The 24,533-nt window shown below is 44.9% G+C and overlaps 1 protein-coding gene across 3 annotated transcripts in view; it reads left to right on the top strand.

Moving 5' to 3' along the window:
* Positions 1–24,533, top strand: part of RALGAPA2 (Ral GTPase activating protein catalytic subunit alpha 2) — a 605,428-nt gene that overhangs the window by 237,601 nt on the left and 343,294 nt on the right. For all 3 annotated transcript variants that reach the window (XM_063918174.1, XM_063918175.1, XM_063918177.1), the window contains 2 exons: positions 1,271–1,369; positions 4,005–4,160. In XM_063918174.1, the coding sequence (XP_063774244.1) occupies positions 1,271–1,369; positions 4,005–4,160 (255 nt within the window). The remainder of the gene's footprint in view (positions 1–1,270; positions 1,370–4,004; positions 4,161–24,533) is intronic.

The following is a 24,533-nucleotide window of genomic DNA, read 5'->3' as shown; positions in this document are numbered from 1 at the left end:
TCTCTCTGGTTATGTAGGTAGGAGTACCACACAACTCCTTATAGAGGCGAACGTGCTTTTTACACCAATAATTCCAGGTTCGTGTCATTAAGACCGACCCATTGGATAATTGTTAGACACAGGCGCAGCAAAATATTTTTTTCTGCTCCAATACATTACCTGATTTTCACTTCAACCAGAAGGATTGGACAGATAATCTTTATAGGGGGTCTTTCCGATGTGGACACAATGTGGCTATTGTACGCGTATCGATTAATGTTTTTGCATTTCAGATGCGTATGTGCAGCAGTGCGCACGCACAGCAAGTGATTCGCTAGTGAGTTCGCAGCGAGATTTCAGTCGCAAACTGAATGACAGGAAGTCAGCATTTGGGGGTGGTAACGGAGAGTGGTCATGCGAATGCAGGCGTGTCATGGCCGTTGGGACGGTGTTTTTTGGGCATGCATACATTAGCAGCTGCGATCACACTTGCTACTGGAGAGGCCTTGCGTCCTGGGAAAACAGCTCAGCCTGCGCGTCTTCAGAGGCACTCAGGCTCTGTATGGCGACGATGCTATAGATATTCTGCAAGCGTGACGCCATACACAAAAGATGCGATCACAGTGGGTGTTCTTTTGCATGGGTTAGTTTCTGCCCATATTAGCATATAATCACAATTTCATCCGGCATATCATAGGAAGAACAACTGCACCTGAACGACCCACACTGAGATTATTCAATTAAAGTCAGATTTCCCGACTTGTCGGATTAACGGGAGTTTAAGGCTGAAACCAGATTCGACCTATTTAATCATACTCCCGTTTATCTGACAAGTCAGAAAATCTGATTTGTCAGAAAGCACGTGGATTGGCGTGTTTTGTCGGATTCGTGGCCAAATCCAGCAGGTTTTAGCATCGTTTCCGACAACGTCAATCTGACTTTAAAAAAAGTCGGATTGGCATTGTCAGGAACGGCCAAATCCTGTCAGATTTGGCCACAAATTGAATACTGCATTGTCAGATCTTTTCCTTCGGAAAGGATCGGACAAGCATTGAATACACATAATAGTATGTATCCAGCTTAGTCTGGAGTAGCCTGCTTGTTGCCGCAGCAGATGGCCGCTAGAGTGAGAGAGGTTTATTTATATAAGTAAACATGTTTAGAATTGTTATGCATATTTATCACTAGATTTAAACGATTACTAAATGTATAGTTGTCATTTTTATTTTTAAGAACATAAACTGCTTTTTGTCCACCAAATAATCTTGTTTTGTCTGTTTTCCACCTGCAGATTAGAGACAATCTTTCAATCAGTCTGGACAATCAATCTTCCCCTCCACCACCTATTTTGATTCCACCGCTTAGAATGTTTGCATCATGGTTGTTCAAGGTGAGGAATTGTTACATTTGATACTGAGTTTATTCTTTCACATTTACCTTTATTTTTTGTACAGATGTGTCCATATATGTTCAAATTGCAGCACATAGCCCCATTTGGAGCACCATGGAGTTTGTGACTTAGCCGCCCTATGTCACTTTCTTAAAAAATGCATCTAAAGGCCCGTACACACTGGCCGATATATCGGCCGTTCTCCTGAACGGCCGATATATCGCGGGTCCGTCGGCCAGTGTGTACGGCCGATATGTCTGTGAACTCCGTCGTTCACAGACGTACCGCGTCGGCCCCGCAGCACAGCCAACGGCCAATATGTCTAGTGATATATTGGCGCGTCGCTGTGTGTGTACGGCGGTCGGCCGACCGCCCGTACACATGCTGCGGCGGCCGGCGGTGATTGACAGCTGAACTGGGCGGGCGTGTGTACACGCCCGCCCAGTTCATGAAGTTAGTCCCCGACGGATCGGGCAGTGTGTATGCACAGCACACTGCCCGATCCGTCCATAGATATATCTGCAGATCAATTGATCTGCAGATATATCTTTCTAGTGTGTACCCACCTTTAACCTGCTACTGTACACTATTAGGTAATTAGGACTGATGCAAAGTTCAGGGAAAAGTATGTAATCTGGAGAGAAAGGCAGAAGCATGAGGTCCTATACAAGTTACTTGCAGCATGCAGCGTCTTTCTTAATTTGCTACTTTATTCCAGTTCCTATGCGACACAGACAATTGATCCTAAGCACCACGGATGTCTTTAGAGAGGAGGAGGCCTGTGTGCGGACTCCTTCTGGGCCCCCTCCTCTCTAGCCGGCAGCGCTCTTGACTCTACTAGGGAACCCTAGTGCTGCCCCAAAATCTAGTGCACATGCGCAGGTCTACGGGAAAATGGCGCTGTGGCCATTTTCCCAATGATTTTCTGGCTGCGCATGTGTTGAACACTGGGAAAATGGCTGCCGCATAATTTTTCCAGTGATTTCTGCAGTGTTGAACAAAAATGGGTGCAAGATGTGCGGTGTGAGCCCATTATAGATACTCCAGTTCTAAGCTCATTATTTAGTATACTATTAGTGACTTAAGACATAAATTGGGGGAAAAGTACTCGGTCGCCGGAATCTCTACCTATTGCACCAGCCAGACGTCTTGCTTCAGATGGTGCTAATAGGATAGGTGTATGAAGACATCTCTATACTCCATCTGTGCTGTACAGCAGTGTTCAATTTTCCAGCCAATCAGCTCCTAACTGACATTTTTCAAACTTAGCTTGTGACATGACAGTTAGGAGGTGATTGGCTGGGACTTTATCTCCGTTGACTTTATCTCCATCCAAGGCTTAGTAAATAGACCCCTAAAGCTGGATACACGCCTTAAGATGTCTGGTTAGAATGAAAACCTGGTAATGTATGGGAGCAATGACAATCAGCCATTTGCCCCCAAACATTTGCTCCATTTTATATTTGTGGAATTATCCCATGCAATCTATAGGTCTTCTCACATTGTTATACACTGGTGATGATAGCTGTCTTATGCAGTGTGATTGTTGCTGGACCTGACAAAAGCTGTTGTTATGCCCTTTCCTCAACCGGAGGTCTGCTGTAGCTAAATGGTCAGATGGAAATTAATACCCTTTCCCCAAAATGAGATACAGTAGTAAACCATTTTTTCTGGTTGTAACAGTGCAGTCAATTTAAATGATGCTGCTTGTGGGAAGTAATCATTAAAGAAATAATAGTCATTGAAAGCACATGTCGGTGAAAAGGATATAGCAGAGACATCTAGTAGAGATTTGCACATGCTGGTAATTGGTGTAGCACATATAATCAATAATGTACCTAAGATGCTGCATCTAACATTTACAAGTTATGCGGGTGCACTATATACTAGTGTTATGGGTTAGGGATATGAGGATATATCACAAGTCTGACCCGGAAGTGACAGTCACATGATCACTAGGACCCGGAAACCATGGTGGAGCTGTCAGGAGCCGTTAAGTCCCTGTTGGGCCACCAGGGACAATATGTTGTCATTCTAATTACTGTCTACATGTTAAATGTTGACATATCATACAGCAGCCATTTTAGTAACCATGAGGATATATAATAGCAAATGATGTAGTATTGGCTGTCAATGGTCTTGACTCATTCTAGGTTGGTAAAAATCATGCAGTCGGCTTGCTGTGTCTTAGAGTACAAATGTAGTGTTTACTGTAGGTTTCTGGGCCGCCAGGGCGCAAGAGCTGCGGGTACACTATGTGCATGCATGCCGAATGAGGGCTTGGTCGACTGGGGAGGGGCGTGGCCCGCCAGCATCACAATTGGGAGCGGACCTGTCCCTCCTCATCACCAATGGGGCGTGCACGAGCTGTCGCCATTAGGGATGAGAGTGTGCGTAGGTGCTGGGCTTCCCCCAAGCGCTCTCTTCCCTGGGAATAGATGCCATGCACGTGTGCGCGGCATCTTTTCACGTAGTGACAGCGCGAGGCTGTTTTAGCAGGGCTCCGATGAAGCCTAGCGTGAACGCTAAAATGTATGATGATAATCATGATTTTTAATAGTGCCATGTCTTTTCTATTAATACTTTCACTTCATTTTATATGTTTTGTGAGGCAATAAATTTGTTTTCTAAATAGGCCACTACCCTGCCGAATGAATACAAGGAGGGCAAGCTGCAGGCGTACAAGCTCATATGTGGGATGATGACAAGACGTCAAGATGTCTTACCAAACTCTGATGTCTTGGTTCAGTTTTATCTGGTCCTGCACAATGGCCTCATTCACGAAGATCAAGTAAGTTCAACACTAGTTTGTATAACCTTGTATTTCTCATACTACTTTTATATAGCATGTGACATCAAAACCCATTTATTTCCCAGCTGTCTGTCCTGGAATACGGTCTCTGCCAGTAGCACTTCAATAGAAGTCAATAACAAGCAAACACTAGTGATGCAATATATAAATATGCTATCTTTATATCACAAGCAAACTGGATAACACATGAAAATAGTTCTTGCCAGGGAGTTTTTTTTTGTCTTTTTTTTTTTTTTGTCTTTATCATTTTCCAGTGTATCAGTAAGCTGAAATAACAATAATGTTCCCAATGGTTAAACCCTAGCATAGGGGTTGAGTGTTCTCTTACCAGAACACAATAACCTTTTCAAAACTTCTATTCTAGTCATTGAAGTACCAGTGTCAAACTTCTTGTTTTTTACATTCTCCTCTCTAGTGACAGTAAGGCAGTAAAGTACCCCTTTATCCATAAAAGAGGTCAATGTAACCTTTTATTGTGATTATGTGATTTCTCGAATTTTGAATCCTAGGGACAGCAAGAAGTCTGTGCTCCCACACCTTATGGCACTTCCTGCTAAATGCTGCCTGCAGTGAAGGGTTGTGCTCGTGTTTTCTTGTTCACTGCTAAATCTTGAACGCCGTGACACCCACTTTCTGTGCTGTGGACTTCCATCTTTAATTATTGTGTCCTTTGTATATAAGGGATACACATACCCCAGCTTCTTTCAGTAGCACTGCTGAATGGGAGCCAACTAGTTAAACAATATCATCTTTATTTAATATTTACTTACAAAAAATTTGGTTTTGCTTTCAAGTAGAACATGCACTCCATGTATGAGACATTTATTACAGTGGATCTTTCTAATTAGTTAATGCAGAAGTAACTATTTTTTCTATTTTTAATCCTGATTTCACTAGCATAATATTTTATGATTTTCTGTTTTAACCGTATTATATGTTGCTTTACTGCATATTAATGATGATAATAGTTCGATTTTAACTCATTCACTACTGAGCCTATTCCCACATCAATATCCACAATTATGCATTAACCACAGAAAGGGGCAGATTTATCAGCAATGGGACTTACTGCATGGCTGCAGCTCCGGGTGTAACGCCTGGAGCTATTCAATTACTTGCCGATTTCAAGGATTCCGTACGCCCGCATCTAACATGCGTTATCTTTCGGGGGTTCAGACCTATGGAAATAGTCATAGCACTGTCGCTGGAGACAGTTGATTTGACTCGGTAGGCTCCTGAGGGTATGCAGCAGACTGTCCTATACAAGGGCCTTTTCCCCCAGTCCAGAGCTGCTGGTCACAAACAGGAACAGCACGGCTTTCAGGTTAGAGGTGTCCTGCTGTGCCATTCCCCCCTTGGTAGTTGAGGCTGCCAGGAGGGGAGACGGGTCAGTGATGGTCCGGAATACGCCCTCACTGGACCATCAGGTTTTAGGCAGCCTTTTTAAAAACATCCTAATATGCAGAACGGGACACTGTCTTAGCTTGACAAGGAGTCGAATAAGTCGGACACGTCCTTGTGTTCCTTGGATGTTCATGTGCTTAGGATCCATGTCTCCAGAACCCAGGATTTGAGTTGCACTGATGTTCAAGCAGTCCATTGCCCAATGGATCAGGCACTTATTCCCCATTCTTATACTTCAGCCAGTCAGCCTGTACCTGACTCTGTAGGCTCATTCAACCTGGTTGGTGGGGACCTCCTGGGTGGCTCAAAGCGGGGCATCAGCTGTGCAGCTTTGTAGTGCTGCCACCTGGTCCTCAGCGAGCACTTTCATAAAGTGATGCCCCTGGGTGGTCTACTGTAGGGAAGAATTTCTCCCGTTGCTCTTCCCCCTCTTGGCACACTTCTCCACAGAGATTGGCTACGAAGCAGACTCTCTACTAACACTGAGTGGCCATCTTCTCCAGCAGCAAGCATTCCTGCAGTAAGTCTGGCAGCCAGGAGATTTTTCTTCCTCCTCTGTACCTCACAAACAGCTTGTGCAGCTGTTGTATAGTCTCTATACGTTTTCTAGACCTGTGTATAGTTAGACCTCTTGTCTGTTGTATGTGTTTGATATCTGCATATCATAGCCTCATCTAGGCACATGTTCAGGGGCTAAACTTTACATAGACTGCCTCATTTCCTAGCCAGTCAGTGACTTGTGTCTTTTACATTCCCAACTTTACTTTGCACATTTTCACTTTGTGTTTAAACAGACTTTTATTGTTCAGAACATTGTGTATATTATGTCTTCTAAGGGGGCTTATTTGCATAGCATCCACTATTATGTCTGTGCATGTGTTTGTGTCTGCCTCCTTCTCCTCACTCTACCCATAAACTTAGTGTAAACTGACTGCGGGGGGGTGGGGTATAGAAGGGAAGGAGAGCCTGTGCTGTGAGGACTTTATGTAGTGGCCAGACTCCTCTTGTACCTGATATACCCCATTGTCTCCAGTGGCCTTTATGGAATCCGAGAAAAGGATTTAAACAGTAAGTAAAAAAAATCCTGTTGAGTGCACCCTTGGGGCTTGCCATGCAGGGTACGAGCAGCTAGTGTGAAACAGAACTGCAGCCACTCGGTAAATCCCGTGGCTAATTGAATCTGCCCCTAATTATTCATTTTTTCTCATACGTCCTAGAGGATGCTGGGGACTCCAAAAGGACCATGGGGTATAGACGGATCCGCAGGAGCTTGGGCACACTATAAAGACTTAAACTGGGTGTGAACTGGCTCCTCCCTCTATGCCCCTCTTCCAGACCTCAGTTAGACTTTGTGCCCAGGAGTGATGGGTCACACACTAGGGGAGCTCTCCTGAGTTTCTCTGAAAGACTTTGTTAGGTTTTTTATTTTCAGGCAGACCTGCTGGCTACAGGCTCCCTGCAGCGTGGGAGTGAGGGGAGAGAAGCAGGACCTACTTCTTCTTAGTTTAAAGGCTCTGCTTCTCGGCTACTGGACACCATTAGCTCCAGAGGGTTCGATCACTTGGTGCGCCTAGCTGCTTGTTCCCGGAGCCACGCCGTCACACCCCTCACAGAAGCCAGAAGAAAGAAGCCGGGTGAGTATGTGAAGAACAGAAGACTTCAGTGACTGCAGAAGACTTCAGTAACGGAGGTAACAGATCGTGCTACACTCCATGCTCCCACACACCAACGCACTCACAGGGTGCAGGGCGCTGGGGGGGGAGCGCCCTGGGCAGCAGGTTACTGTTTTCTTTTAAGGCTGGCATTAAAGCAGATTGGTGCTGGTGCACTGTCTCTCCTACCCCCGCCAGCATATAACAGCGCGCTGCGCGCCATTCCTCCCCGCACCCAGCTTTCAGCTTTCACGGGGGGAGGGGGGGGGGTAGTGCCCTGGGCAGCATTTTAGAATCTAATGGGCTGTTCATGATCAGTCTCGCGGTGCCGAGGCTCCGTGTCCCGGACCCCCGGCAGCACGTTGTAGCACACTACGCGCCATTTCCTCCCCGCCACCGGCTCTCTCGGGTGCAGGGCGCTGGGGGGGGGGGGGGGGGGGGGTGGAGCGCCCTGGGCAGCATATTAAGGACAGAGTGAGGTTAACTGGTGGTGATGAGGCTCTGTGCCCCGGACCCCGCCAGCGTGTTCCAGCGCGTTACGCGCCATTTCTCCCCCGACGCCAGCTCCATGGGTGCAGGGCGCCGGGAGGGAGGGGGGCGCCCTGGGCTGCATTGTTTATTCATATATATTGGTCCCCGGCACCACACGTGATACCGCCGGGCATAAGGGCGGTCGTGCGCCGCGTCGGTGCTCACACACACCAACGGTTTACTTGGGTCCAGGATGCACGGGGGGCGCCCTGAACGGCAGTGTTTGAGTGTGTATATATATATATATATATATATATATATATATATATAGTGGATTTACACTATATAAGGGCCCAGACTATATTTATCTCACTAAGGGGCGAGAAAGCGCTGGGAGGAGGCGGAGCTTAGTCCTAAGAACGGAGTCAGCGCCATTTTCCTCACATCCCCGCCAGAACTTACTGTATTGTAAGATGGAGGGGGGGAACAGTGTTTTTACTGCTATATGGTTGTCATATATCATGCATAATCCTTGTTGTAATACATACATTCACGGTTTCCCTGTTAGTTTACCCACTATTGGTTGTCGACATGTGTCGACGGGTGTGGGGGCTTAATTACAAGCGGTTGTGGGGATATCTGGTGGCTGCGCCGACACACGGCGGTACTTGATTCGAAAAATTAAGTATTACCAAGTTGGTTTTGGTGTGCTTAAAACAGTTAACACATTCAAGAAGTCACAGTGGTTTGAGGATGCCCTGTCGGCATCAACAGTGTTTCCTGGGTAAAAAATTGTCAGGCAGTTATTATATATTCAGGTGTTTGTGGGGGGAGTCTTAACAAAATTGTATTTGTATGCTTCCCTCAGACCTCTCGGGGTTCCCAGTTATTATTATTTTTTGCCCGATTACTATCCCTTGCTGTCGACATTTACTAAAGTTTTCTGTCGACCATAACGTTCCAGGTAGATCCACATCGGGAGCATGTCAGTACATGGTCATACACATTCACAACACATTACTGTCTCTAGGGACCTGGCTGGTCGGGACAATCCACTTGCATATAGGTTATGTCTATATGTTTATATATGTAGATATGAGTTTATATATGCATGAGTTGGATATATGTGTTTTATTGTGTGTTGCAGGATGTTTATCATTGAATGCTGAAATAATGGTATTCTTAACATGTGCTGGTCGCTCTGTTGATTAAGCTCTAGATTGGCCGTGACGAGTTGGTTTCGATCCTCTCAAGGAGTCCGAATATTATTCTCTTCACAACGCGGAGAGAAAATTATGACAGTCAACTCCTGGTCGACGCAGAGCCCGGTCGCAATGGATCAGACACAGGCAGCTAAGTGAAATTTTATTTCTATATTTTGACCTTATTTGCACTGTATGCACTTGAGAAAGTGTTGTATTCAGTAGGCATCCGACAGTATTACCCTACCCAGAGTGGGTAGCCTTGCCTATGTTTGTTCTACCTTATAAGATTACAGCAGGCTGCCACGTGACAGCAGGAGGTGTGACCGGAAAGATGCGGAGGATGTCTCAGGGAGATGCTGGAGGGAGGTACAGCTGTTGGGTGTGGCCTCTGTTCAGTCAATCTCAGCGGATTCCTCTGGTAAATCTAATTTCGTGAGTTAGCCTCCCTCACAACGGTTGGTGATGCATTCTTTTGTGGGGTGCAGTCATTTTTAACCGGTTCGATACTGTTCTTTTTTCTTTTCCTTTTTCTGTACAGACAGTGAAAGGTGAAAAGGTAAGTGGTCTGCGGTCTTGTTAGGTTCGCAGAAGTGGATGTCGTTTCTGTTTCCACTACATCCACCACTTGTCGCGGAGTCTATCTGGCGGGTTCCCACTCCGGTGACCACTTGTCTGATAAGTTTCTGTTAGTCCAGGAATAGACTAGGACCTGTGAGTTATTCATAGAATCTAAAGGGGGACATTCTGAGTTCCGGTTGTCTCCCCTTACTGTTTTTCTAATAGTCCTTGCCGTTCCTATCTGGAAGGGAAGATAGTACGCGATACCATACAAAAGTGCGTCAGGTTCAGGACAGTCTCTGGCTGTTCCTGTATTAAGGTACAAATCTTTGTTTTTCTCTGACTGTTTTTAGACACAGGGATTGGCTGTTGTTCCCAACGACGCAGACGTCGAAAGTGGGTTTCAGACTAGATGCGGACCGGTTATGGTTCGCTGTTTTTCCTGTGGAAATAGGTCTGAGGATCCAGAGTTGGATTGGGTTTGAGGTGACACCTCATCAATATGTTCTTTTTATAAAACAGATGACTGCGGCCTAAGGGGCCTTTTTCGGTGAGCAGGTCTATTACCAGAGTGGTTTATGGGACCAGTTGGGAATCTGGTCTGGGTCTCACCTGCGCATGCACCGGAATATAATCCAAACGGCCGGGACATCGCTCCGGTGGTGTCTGTTCGGTTCTCTCCTTCTAGAGGAATGTAGGTTAGGGATCCAGGTTAGAGCCTGGTGTACGTGCATACAGATATCCGATGCTGGGGAGCAGTCTTTTACAAGGGACGTATTTCCAAAGGATATAGTCAAGTTAAAAAACTTGTCTACTGTAAGCTTTCTGGAATTAAGAGCTATTTTCGACGAACGTATTCTTCGTGTTCTGCCCGTGTTAGTTCTGCCGGACGACTTGTCAGCAGTGGCGTAGGTAGGCCGCTATGGCGGAACATGGAGCAACCGGCATTGGCAGAAGTTGCACAGGTTGCAGTTGAAGGGGAGGTCTGGAAAACACTATATTAGCAGTCTTCGTTCCGGAGGTAAACGACGGGGGAATAGATTTCCTCTGCTGACGCGATATCCAGCTGGAGAAAATTCGGTCATCATCGAGAAGCTTTACCAGACATGACAGGTCTTTGAGGAGTGTCGCAATTGGACATTTTGGCATCTCGCCTCAATGAGAGGCCTCAAGGAGATTATTCCAGGTCAAGGGACACTCAAGATATAGTAGTGGACTTCCTCGTGACACCGTGGGTGTCTTTAGTCGGTCTATGTGGCCTCTCAGCTTTCACTTTTCTCGCGGTGGGGAGCGGAAGTTGTTAGAACGTTCCGGTGTTCCTCTTGAATCCGGGCTAGCCAACGAGGGTTGGCTATCCAGTTTTTCATGATTTACTCATAGAAGATTACGGCCCTCTTCCTCTACGTGAGATAATGTTACAACAAGATCAGGGCGTGTAGCATGACTCACCGCGGCTGCGTCTGATGGCGAAGCGATTGAATGCCATATCCTAAGCCGAACGGGTGTTCCCGGTGAAGTAGTTTCCTTAATTCTTCAGGCTAGGAAAGAACTAACGACAAAGAGTTACCACTGTAGTTGGAGTGCTTATATGTCTCGGTGTGTATCCACGAAGACTCCTATGGAAGTCTTTCAGCTAGGTCGTGCTTATCCATACTTTACAAGCCGGTAGGGAGGCAAGCCTAATAAGTTCCTTTACAAAATTTCTCTCTCGGAAGGTGGTCATGCTATTGGCTTTAACATCCGCAAGGCGGGGGTCGGAAGTGGTGTGTTTTGTCTCACAAGATCCTTACTTGATTTTTCAGGTGGATAGAGAGGAATTGGGTACTAGGTTGGTAGTTCTACCTAGAGTCGTTTCTGGGTTTAACAGAAATCGGCCTATTTTGTTGCTGGTAGTTACGTAGGCATTAACTGTTTCAAATTTCCTCGATCTAGCCGGGGATTTGAGTATGTAATTCGCCAATTTGGCTCAGTGTGGAGTAACAGAAGCTCTATTTGTCTGGCATGTTCCCAGCGTAGTTTGGGAGATTCCGTTATGCAGTCTTACACCCTGATTCTGTGATGCGGTTTGGCATGTTAATTCTATGGCTGGATTGCCGTCGCCGAGGTAGGTGGAGGTCCATTCTTCTGGGAAGATGGGCTTATCTTGGGCAGATGCCCGGGGAGTCTCGGCGCGTCAATTTTGCCGAGCGGATTCTTGGGATCAAACGCTTTTGCTATACTCTACAAGTTTGATATCCGATTTGTTGGGGACATTTTTCGTTTGCTCATTCGGCGCTGCAGAGTCGTTCGCACTCTCCCGCCCGTTTTGGAGCTTTGGTATAATCCCCATGGTCCTTTTGGAGTCACCAGCATCCTCTAGGACGTATGAGAAAATAGGATTTTGGTACCTACCGGTAAATCCTTTTCTCCTAGTCCGTAGAGGATGCTGGGCGCCCGTCCCAGTGCGTACTGTGTCTGCAGTTGTTGCTTGTGGTTACACCCTGGTGGTGTGTTTTTTTCTGTCAGGCGGTGGATACCGTTGTTCATGCCATGGCATGCGGGGTCTTATTTTTGCTTATGTGGACACACGGTTAGTGTTACATATTCTCTCAGCATGGGGCTGTAGTTTGTGCATGCCGTTGGCTGGTATTCTACTGAATGCCACGTTCTACGGTGTGTTTGAGGTGTGAGCTGGTTTGACACTCACTGTGTTATAACATTAAATTCTTTCCTCGAAATGTCCATCTCTCCTGGGCACAGTTTTCTAACTGAGGTCTGGAGGAGGGGCATAGAGGGAGGAGCCAGTTCACACCCAGTTTAAGTCTTTATAGTGTGCCCAAGCTCCTGCGGATCCGTCTATACCCCATGGTCCTTTTGGAGTCCCCAGTATCCTCTACGGACTAGGAGAAAAGGATTTACCGGTAGGTACCAAAATCCTATTTTTTTAATTTCAGGAGAGTTTTAAATCCTTTGAAATAGCATGAATTAAGCAAAACTAACGCATTTCACAACGGAAAGAAAATCTACCCCAAAATGGCTAAAAAGTGCTTTTTTATTTAATCAATCGTTTTTTTTTTGTCCTTAATAATCACTATGCCCTAGGAGGTGGATCAGCAATATTACCATGCATGCGTGTACCAAAAATTGTGTGAATTGGTATAGATTATAAAAAAACAATTAACAATTTCTGCCAAATCAATATTATGTATGGTTTTTAAGTGTGATATAAGATTTAATGCATTTGAATATTGACTGAATATATATATAAAGATGAAAATAAAAATACAAAATTACGAGTTTGTAATTGTGAGTTTACCTAAACCAGCGTGCTATCAGGTACAACAGCACAAGGTCTTTCAACAGTAGTTCAAGTTTCTGTGTGTAGACAAATCTGTCAAAACTATACTAAAATATGAAAGTGACATTGAGTGGAGACTAGCGCCTGTACTAAAAAGGGTGTTGTAGACTGAAGAACAAGATACATAATGACAAAGATTCAGGAGGACGAGGAGGAACCTTTTAACAATAAATTTTGCCCCTTCGCAGTAAAGATAAATACATACCCTTTAAACCGTTTCATCAGTGGCGAGGGGGCAGATGTAGAATATGGAACATTAGTATCTCCATCAAAAATGGAAACAGAGTTTTAGGAACAACCTTCTATATGAAAGGCGGAAGAGGGTTCTACCAAAACTGGGCTAGCAGTTTTGGTTGCCAGTACCTAACAGTCAGGTTTAGTCAGATCAGGGGTATAGACATGGAGAAATGCAAGTGAGGGAGAGGGGTGTATTCCAATATTTTCAACTTTATAGAGCAGTTCAAACACCGTACCCCATAAGTGTTGAATGGAGGGACACCTCCAGAAGATGGAAATTATCACCCACCTCCATACAGTTAAGCTAGGTACACACTATACAATTATTGGGCCGATTTGCCAGTAATTGGGACATTGGCCTGATTTATTGCATAGTTTGTACGAATGATTGTGTCGGCGTTTCGCCGATAATTCGGCAAAATCTTACACACTCACCCGGACGATCGATTTTACAATCGACCCAGACCAAAAATTTCTGCCACAATCTCCAGATATTGGGTGGAATTCAAATGTTTGAAAAGTCGGTTGAGTGTCTGTTTTTTCCTATCTAATAGGGAAAAACAGACACCCAACTGACTTTTCAGACATTTGAATTCCCCCCATTGAGTAGTGTGTGTGCGTTCTCAATAATCTGCCCATATTTCCTTTGTTTTCCTGTCACTACATCATCCTCCTTGTGGGAGGACATATGCAAATGAAGTGTGACAGGGCAGAAAATTGGTAACTGAAAAAAAAAAAATCTTTTAAGTGTGTAGCTCAGATATTGGTGCCTACAATTTCCTGAAAAATCGTCCGATTGTCAGGCAGACCAAAAAAAAAAAAATCTGCCAGTGTGTAGCTTAATGCCAGCAGAATTTCGATTGAGCAGGCCGTATGGTATGTAAATTGCCAGGGTACAGTACAGCAATATATACTAATTATAAGTGATTAAAACATTTGGATTGCCGGTGAGCCGTTAAATAAATGGACTCCCATTGCTGGAGTGTGATGGTTCAGAGGTCAGATTCCCATAGAGTCTTAGTTTTAATGCTTTTTTTATTAAAATTGCAATAGATTAATTCAATGCAAATGTGTTTTTTTGTTTCGAACCAACCCAAAAAATACTTTGTGGTTTTTGTTTTGGCATTAATTTACCTTTCCAAAACAGTGTGTGAAATGCATAAAATGTGTAGGAATAATATGGTTGCTCAGTATGCTTGCCATTTTGAAAAATAAGTGGACCCCTGTGTTTACTGATGCCAAGTTGTGTAAGATATGAGAATTAGAACACCCTTATCTCTGGATGATATGGCACTTTATATAGCATGTCATTGTCTGGCGGATCTATGCTCCCCCATTCTTCCCTGTTACCTGCCCACTACCGCTGACCCCTGCATGGCTGGGCATCCATTGCAGCGCATCATGCAGGGAGAGAGAAGAAACTGCTGCTCCCTCCCTGCCCCCATCCCAGCACATGCTCATGCACCAAATCTACCACGTCTAGTAGTATTTCTAAAATACAAGTTGATATTACCTAGAGATCTCCAGATAAAATAACCACTGAGAAATCAAATAATTTGTAAGTGGGGATGTTCCTCTTTCAAATAGGAGTGCCCTGAGTTTATTGAAGTCAGAATGGGGCAATATATTCCCCCATCTGTGGACTCCACAATGATTTGTGCAGTGCAGTGATGTGGTCTGGTACACATGATCACTGGGGTAACATCATTTCGAACAAGAGTATTAGTGAGTCCGTGGGTGCAAGGATGCTGGAGATAGAGAACTTTTAATTCTCTCTCACAAATTTCATAGCTTTTAAAAAAAAAAAGTTCTGCATTGATTATCCTGGATGGGGTGGGACATAACGACATCATGATGGTGTTTTCAAGCCACACCCACTTTCTGATCTGTGCTTAAAACAGGCTTGCCTATGCGGGAGGCTCCCGATTTTGACATGAGCCTCCCGCTGCCCCGCATACCTAGACAGCCCTCCCGGATTTTGACAGTCCGTAGTTGAAGATCTGTACTGCGCATGCGCAAGTCCGAAGATCGGGGGGCGGGGCCTGCACAGGAAACTTCAGAGCCGGTCACCGCAGGGTTGTGTGCAGTGGTTTCTTCCCTGTCGTGTACAGAGAGAGGCAGAGCTTTGCTTCCTGGTTGCTGGCCCCTCCCACCACACTGAGATGGCAGCGTGTAGCAGTAACTTTCCTCCTCCTGCTACTCGATAGGGTGTGCCTGCGCTGTGCTGCCTTCCCACAGACCCACACTTTCCTGGGGCCGGCTCCCAGTCCTTACAGGAAGGAGCAACATAGCCAGGTGGGTGCTGTGTGGAATGGGGGCAGTAGCGGATCTTGCCACGGGCAAGCAGTACTTTTGCCCGGGGCGCCGCCTTCCGGAGGGCGCAGGGCGCCATCCGGAGGGCGCCGCACCAGGGCAAGATCCGCTGCTGCAGTGTGTGCCCCCCGGCCCCCGCTGTCGCCCTGCTGCCGCCCTGCTGCCGCTGGCCGCTGGGAAGGGAAACTAGACGCGTACGCGTCTAGTTTCCCTTCGTGGAGAGGTCCTTTACTGTGGGGTGCGCGATGACGTCATCGCGCACGGCCAAGGTCCTCTCCACGAAGGGAACTAGACGCTACGCGTCTAGTTTCTCTTCGTTGAAAGGACCTTTGATGTGCGGTGCGCGATGACGTCATCGCGCACCGCGCATCATTCCAGTCTGTACAGGGGGCGTAAATGACAACGCCCCCTGTATGAAGCCACGCCCCCCAATGCCGCCCGGGGCGCCAGAAGCCCTGGAACCGGCCCTGAATGGGGGCTGTGTGTCCTGTAATGTGGCACTGGGTGTAATGTGGGGGTGGGGGTGGGGGGCTGTGTTTGCAGTGTGTAATCTAGTACAGGGTTTAATATGGGGGAGGGGTGTGTGTGTGTATAATGTAATGTGCTGGGTGTAATATGGGGGAGGGGTGTGTGTATAATGTAATGTGCTGGGTGTAATATGGGGGAGGGGTGTGTGTGTATAATGTAATGTGCTGGGTGTAATATGGGGGAGGGGGTGTGTGTATAATGTAATGTGCTGGGTGTAATATGGGGGAGGGGTGTGTGTGTATAATGTAATGTGCTTGGTGTAATATGGGGGTGGGGGTGGGGGGCTGTGTTTGCAGTGTGTAATCTAGTACAGGGTGTAATATGGGGGAGGGGTGTGTGTGTATAATGTAATGTGCTGGGTGTAATATGGGGGAGGGGTGTGTGTGTATAATGTAATGTGCTGGGTGTAATATGGGGGAGGGGTGTGTGTGTATAATGTAATGTGCTGGCTGTAATATGTGGAGGGGGTATGTATAATGTAATGTGCTGGGTGTAGTATGGGGGGGTATGTATAATGTAATGTGCTGGGTGTAATATGGGGGGGTATGTATAATGTAATGTGCTGGGTGTAATATGGGGGGGTGTATAATGTAATGTGCTGGGTGTAATATGGGGGAGGGGGATGTGTATAATGCAGGGTTGCCTACCCTCCCGGATTACGCGGGAGGCTCAAGTTTTTTTAAACTACCCTCCCGCTGCCCCGCTAAACCACCGGGTCCGCCGGCTTTTCCTGCGCTGTCCGCAGAAAATGCGGATCGCGCATGCGTGAGTCACGGACGGCAGGGGGCAGAGCCTGCACAGCGACGTTATTATCTGAATGTCCTTTTTATTTAAATGCTGGGATCCGCTCCCTACAACCCCGCCCACTGTGGCTCATTTAAATAATATGCCACCCACATGAGTCGTCTGTGCAGGCCACGCCCCCGGCATTCCTGATCGCGCATGTGCAGATTGCATTTTCGGGCGAGTCTAGCCAGGGGCGGGCCTGCATGGATGACATCATGATGTGGGCGGCATGTTATTTAAAGACCGGTCACTGCAGGGGTGAGTAATGTATGATGAGATCCAGGAGAGATGTGAGAACTGGGAGCAGGGTTAGGGTGTGAGAGATGGGTGGGATCTGGGAGCTTGGTGAGGATGAGGGTGAGATGGAGGAACAAGGTGAGGGTGTAAAGTAATTCATTTAATCATGGAGCTGTGTGGTGACTGGGCTGGTGGTGGCTCATTAAGGTTCTGGGTAGTGGTGGCTGCATAGGAAAGAAGATGACTGGTGTCCCCAACGCAGACTTGCCTACCCTCCCGCATTCAGCAGGAGGCTCACGTTTTTTTACATGAGCTTCCCGCTGCCCCGGAAATCTTCTGGGTTCTCCCAGTTTTTCAATAGCTAGTGAAAGTATGGACTGTGCATGCGTCAGTCCGGAAGTGCCGGGGGAGGAGCCTGCTCAGGAGACGTCATGACGGGCGATGTCCTGTTACTCAAATGCCGGCCACCGTAGGGTTATGTGCAGCGGTGGCCGCATAGCAGTTTGCAGCAGCAGGGGAGGCTGTCTTTGCACCACAGAAGCAACGGCAGCAGTGGCAGTGACGGCGGCCCCATCAGCAGCAGCACAGCAGTGGTGGCCTGTTTGAAATATAAGGTAAATAAACCTTTGGTGTGCGTGTGGCTTGGCCGCGGAGGTCAGGGCAGGACTTGAATGGAGACAAAGAACATAGTGGGTGCTGAGTTTAAACTCCGCAAGTTACCAGCATTAGTCCCTTTGTTATTGCCCAATGACCTGCAAGTCCTAGTTGTCTAACATTTATCATAGGGGGAGCACTGCTAGTGTCATAGTGTCAGTATTATAGGGATAGGGTCAGTGTCATAGTATAGAGTCAGTATTATAGGGATAGGGTCAGTGTCATAGTATAGGATCAGTATTATATGGATAGGGTCAGTGTCATAGTGTCAGTATTATAGGGATAGGGTCAGTGTCATAGTATAGAGTCAGTATTATAGGGATAGGGTCAGTGTCATAGTGTCAGTATTATAGGGATAGTGTCAGTGTCATAGTATAGAGTCAGTATTATAGGGATAGTGTCAGTGTCATAGTATAGAGTCAGTATTATAGGGATAGGGTCAGTGTCATAGTATAGGATCAGTATTATAGGGATAGGGTCAGTGTCAGTATAGAGTCAGTATTATAGGGATAGTGTCAGTGTCATAGTATAGGATCAGTATTATAGGGATAGGGTCAGTGTCATAGTATAGAGTCAGTATTATAGGGATAGGGTCAGTGTCATAGTGTCAGTATTATAGGGATAGGGTCAGTGTCATAGTATAGAGTCAGTATTATAAGGATAGGGTCAGTGTCATAGTGTCAGTATTATAGGGATAGGGTCAGTGTCATAGTATAGAGTCAGTATTATAGGGATAGGGTCAGTGTCATAGTGTCAGTATTATAGGGATAGGGTCAGTGTCATAGTTTAGAGTCAGTATTATAAGGATAGGGTCAGTGTCATAGTGTCAGTATTATAGGGATAGGGTCAGTGTCATAGTATAGAGTCAGTATTATAGGGATAGTGTCAGTGTCATAGTATAGAGTCAGTATTATAGGGATAGTGTCAGTGTCATAGTATAGAGTCAGTATTATAGGGATAGGGTCAGTGTCATAGTATAGGATCAGTTTTATAGGGATAGGGTCAGTGTCAGTATAGAGTCAGTATTATAGGGATAGTGTCAGTGTCATAGTATAGGATCAGTATTATAGGGATAGGGTCAGTGTCATAGTTGATAAAGCTAAATATTTATCTTATATAATACCCTTTATGAGGTCTAAGAACACTGTACGCTATTTACGTATGAAGTACCGTAAGGGTACGCATGTTGCGTAACAATCGCTTAGCCGTAGTCGAGACGCTCAAGCGTCACGTTCGCTCACGGCCAAGAGATCACGGGCAGGCACGCTATTGGCTGCTGACTAACTTAATGATTCGCTATAGCGTAGCGGACGCTCGGGACCACGAGGAGATCACCAGCGGCGCTGACGCTCACAATGTTAAACCTTTGTATCTAAACCATAAACAGTGTATTGTGCAGTAAAACCTTAGTGTAATGATAGAGTGTAAATGCAACACAGTATAACCTTATTACCTTTAAAGCTGTTCTAGCGTCACCGACGCTCTGAGAATACTTAACACTATAAGAAATACACAGATACCGTGCTCAGGGTCCAACGCCTAATATATATATTATGAATGATATACTTGCAAAAAGAATTAATACAAATACAAATCATACACTACAATATAACATAGACTACCTAACCAGATAACTACACAGGAAATACAATACAATTACTATTTAAGGGAAAATAAGAGAAAGAGGAGAAGAGAGAGAGAGAGAGAGAGAGAGAGAAATGGCTCACCATAACAATACAGACAATATGATTGCAGCGAAGCTTACACATGTGAGGAACAATCGCTGCGCAGTTATTCAATGCTGAGAATCTTTGTGGAGAAAATACTTGACCTTACCCATACTGGCAGTCCCTATATACACAACCCTACAATACCGCATGGGACAGAAGCTAGACTCCATTTTATTAAAGCTCCCATGATTCCAAAGACTGCACCACATGGTTGAAAGGGGGAGGGGAAAATACCCGGCAGCAGCCATTTTAGATTTGCAGGTCCAAACACATGGCACTCTCTGCTACACCACAATCACATAGCAGAAGACACAAGACTCCATTTTATTCCAAAATGTCCAAGCCTCAGAACAATGCATATGTTCTGATTTTACAATTCCAAACCATCTAAATCACCTTTCACAATTTCAATCCAACTTCCTAGAACCATCTTATTCACTTTCACATTCCAAACAACTTCCTAGAACCATCTTATTCACTTTCACATTCCAAACAACTTCAGTATCTCAATAACCAGAGCATATTCATCACAAGACCAGATCACAATGTAACCACACATCTCAGCCCGCCACTGCCACAAGCACATGCCCAAACGCAACTGCATGGTGGTATTTATGATTAACAAGATATATATTATAACTAACCAGTACAATCTATTTTAAATCACCATAGGCAAACAAATACCACAAATGCTATGCTACAGGTTGTCTAATGTCCCAGCTACCATCACAGATTCCCAGATCTATCACACAAACACCCAACAATCACACAACCAAGTTACAATATCCTATTTAAACCAGAAAGCAATCTGTCTATATTTCCTTATCTAGCCATGTGAATTCAATACTTAGCCTTTGGTGCCTGGTGATGATCCAGCCATGCTTCTGGGAGCTTTGTTCTGAGTGTAGCTTCATTACATCTGTTCTCTGAGGCCACCAGCAAAAACTGACCCCCAACCCCCCCAGACAGGAACTATCCTCCTGTGTGTCTGTTCCTAGGGGAGGGGTCTCTCTCTCTCCTTTGTATATGTTAATCAGGTTCAGCCCTGAAAATCTTAGTAAAAGGTTGGCTTGATCATCCATTGTTCTCAACAAAGTGATCTTAGCTTTTATACATATAATCATATCTATCCGCTGCAATGTCCCACAACTTCACAACCAGCATCAAACTAACCCACACATCATTCTGCTTGCTTCAATACCAAACATGATGGGCGCATCTGGTTCTGTTCAGTTAATACATATTCATGACATCAATTCATCAGCCAATTCTAAATCTCCATGATGTCTGGTGCTTGACATTATTATAACCATGTACTGTATGAAACAAGCGATGAATCCATCTCCGTGCCATGTCCGAGCAAATGCGTGTGTTTCCATATATTGCTGTGCTCGCTGCGCATATTTGCAAGTATAGCGACTTAAATGTGTGTGTGGTTTGTATGTTCTCTCTATGTAATATTTTTGACTTTGACAGTCCACCCTTTGGCAGTCACCAATAACTGCCACTTCCTAAAACATTTCAAAAAGAGAAAAATATATGTCATATGTAAATACATTTCTATGATTGGGTAAGGGAGGAGAGAAGAAGGTGGGAAAAAGGTATGACCTAGTGAGATAGCAGAAGTATGTATGTATGAATCCATGTTTGGGGGGTCATGTATCATCGTGCCGTACGTGTTTTAAATCAAGCTTCGAGGTATTGCGAAGTATACATTTGAATTCCTTCTTATCCCGTACTAAGGGTCTGTGGATGGGCTGTCAAACTTTACCGAGCTCGTTTCGGCTTTTGGTTGCAACAAAATGGGGGAGCACATTTTAGTTGATGATACATGAATGGGGGAATATGTGATTGCTGATATCTGTGCCTGTATTCCCTATCGACTATGTGTGTCACTACCTGAGGGTTGTAGAAATGAAGATAAAGAATACTTATGGTAAATGCAGTGGTATTCTATGTCAGGTTAATGTACATTTGTCGGTTGAAGTCTTGTTCGGTGTCTGTTGGTTGCAGTCTTCTTTGTGCTTTTGCCCATAAGGTGCGAGCAAAAGCTTATGTCAATGTCCATAGATTTACAAAAGTGTTGGGCTGGCGTAATTTTAAAATTTCTAGGGAAACTGGGGATCTATGGCATTGTTCATCAAAAATCTGTGTATAAGGTTGTCAAAACTTCTTCTTTAATCCATCTGTTGTCTGTATATCGGCTCATCAAATTCCTCGTCCAAGTGGGTCTTTTTACCTTGGAGGAAAACGGAAAAACAGGTGAAAGAAACGGACCGTATAATCGCATTTTCATCACATCATTGTTTCTACAGTTGGGTCATAAATCAAATCCATTGAAATTACAGTTTCCTCACTCCTTAGACTCAGAAGAAGTTTTGACATGGGGTGCAACTTGCACGGGTTAATAGTTGTACATTTAACAGCATTACAATTATCATTGTTATGTTTATTACACTTATTCTTATCATCTATACTACAGTTGCTAAGTGCGTTTTTATTGTTCAACATTGTGCCTTTCTCCGCAACCATAATCCTCTCCATTGCCACATCTCTCCTCCCAAGATGAGAGTCAGGTATGTCAGTTAGCTCTTTTTGCATTTCACTTTCCTGTTGCCATAACTTTAAACAATCATAATGTTTGATCCGTCTCTTTGCTGGTTCAATAAGACCTATCCTTCTCTTTAGATTTAGTAACACTTCTGGGCTAAAGCTACCTATTCTTGGGAATTTCTCCCCGTCCAGTACAGTCATTCTTTCCCATTCATCACATAAAACCTCTATGTGTGAACCGTATTTTTCACACATTACATACCTGGCCGACCCGATTGGTCGGTTTACTAAATCAACCCGAACCGAGGTTGATCGCCCCCTACCTGAACAACTGGCCCCCATAACTTGCAGGTGTTGCTTTTCTTCAGCGAACCCTTACAAAAACCAAGATGCCCGGGGCAGGCTGGCGGTGAAGTTTACCGAGTACTCCACTCACTTCTCGCCCACGTTGGCCAGTAACACAATCACTGTATCCAGAGCTGTTGTACCCAACCTAGGGCCCCTGTGAACCTTTATTTACTGGGGCGCGTTCCCCAGCAAGTATCGGTTGTTGGATAGTTCCTGAGTGACCAGCGAACTTCCCTTAAAATAAAAAAATTACACAAATCACGTTAGAATGTACAAATAGCGTTTATGACCTTCGTACACAAATAGTACCGGTCAGGTTTACTAATGCACACAATTACGTGCGGTACAATCGTTCAGCACATAAGCAACTAATCTTATGTACTGAGTGACCAACGGAATCGAAAATTACGGCTGCGAATTCCTTCAGCCAGAGCTTGTATGGCCTATATGGGTGTTGCACCAACCCTTTTAGGTGTTGTGCCTGTGGACTGTATAGCGGACTTCCTTGTCTGCTGTACCTGAACCTGCTGGTCTGCTATGACCTCCTGGTCTGTTACAGTATGACCTCCTGGTCTGCTACACTCTAATGCTCAAATTGTATGTTTTAACCAGGGATGCCTCCCTAGCCACCATGTACGTCACTTACACGCATGTACCTCACGAGAACTCGACTTTTCTTGTGGTTCAACCTCAAAAATTGTAAAAACAAACACTCACTCACCACATATACACTTTTGTTTCTATTTCTATTTCTGCGCAGAAATTTCTCTTTAGACCAGATGTGTTACAAATTAGGAGAAGGATCTATTAATTTAAATTTCGAATGTTAAAATAGATTTGCGCGATTTATCGCCTTGCGTTATTTACCGCGTTGCGCTATTTATCGCGTTGAAAAAAAATTAACACTTGTGATTTGAGTTACGTGGGCGTACCCGTACGCTCCGTTGCGTAATATACGCTGCGTGCGTCGGCCCTTGGGTTGCGTACGCAAGTCTCAGTCCTTTGTTAGAGACACGTGTACGCAAAGCAAAGATCCACCGTAACACAATTTATACGTTTATCAATGTAGATGATCCTTTATCATCTACCGCGCACCACACTGACTTCGCCTTGTCTCTCAGGCACAGCTGTGTTTGTCTATACTTTAACTATATTACCTTTTTACTCTTAAACTATAAAATAGCAGCAAATCTCTCTTAGCACGTTTATCAACTATAAAACTGGCAAACAGGAGAGTGATATACGAAAATACACAAATGAAAAAAAGAAATGCAGATATATATGTGTGCGTGCGTGTGTACGCAAGACAGAAAAATAAACAGTTTTAAAAGAGACTAGCGTGTTGTTCTTACCTCCGGTTCCCGGATTCCTTCAGCACCCTTTACTAAGAGAAGCAGACGCTTATCCAAACACCACTACGAGGAATATGATCTCCCGCCCTTTGCTGCTGGATAATGTCTGCTGAAATTACCTAGTGCAGATGTGTGAAGGACAGGACGAGCCCGCAATTGATAAAGCTAAATATTTATCTTATATAATACCCTTTATGAGGTCTAAGAACACTGTACGCTATTTACGTATGAAGTACCGTAAGGGTACGCATGTTGCGTAACAATCGCTTAGCCGTAGTCGAGACGCTCAAGCGTCACGTTCGCTCACGGCCAAGAGATCACGGGCAGGCACGCTATTGGCTGCTGACTAACTTAATGATTCGCTATAGCGTAGCGGACGCTCGGGACCACGAGGAGATCACCAGCGGCGCTGACGCTCACAATGTTAAACCTTTGTATCTAAACCATAAACAGTGTATTGTGCAGTAAAACCTTAGTGTAATGATAGAGTGTAAATGCAACACAGTATAACCTTATTACCTTTAAAGCTGTTCTAGCGTCACCGACGCTCTGAGAATACTTAACACTATAAGAAATACACAGATACCGTGCTCAGGGTCCAACGCCTAATATATATATTATGAATGATATACTTGCAAAAAGAATTAATACAAATACAAATCATACACTACAATATAACATAGACTACCTAACCAGATAACTACACAGGAAATACAATACAATTACTATTTAAGGGAAAATAAGAGAAAGAGGAGAAGAGAGAGAGAGAGAGAGAGAGAAATGGCTCACCATAACAATACAGACAATATGATTGCAGCGAAGCTTACACATGTGAGGAACAATCGCTGCGCAGTTATTCAATGCTGAGAATCTTTGTGGAGAAAATACTTGACCTTACCCATACTGGCAGTCCCTATATACACAACCCTACAATACCGCATGGGACAGAAGCTAGACTCCATTTTATTAAAGCTCCCATGATTCCAA

This window comes from Pseudophryne corroboree, chromosome 4 (assembly GCF_028390025.1).
Source record: "Pseudophryne corroboree isolate aPseCor3 chromosome 4, aPseCor3.hap2, whole genome shotgun sequence".
Taxonomy (NCBI): Eukaryota; Metazoa; Chordata; class Amphibia; order Anura; family Myobatrachidae; genus Pseudophryne; species Pseudophryne corroboree.
This window is presented reverse-complemented; position numbering and strand designations above follow the sequence as displayed.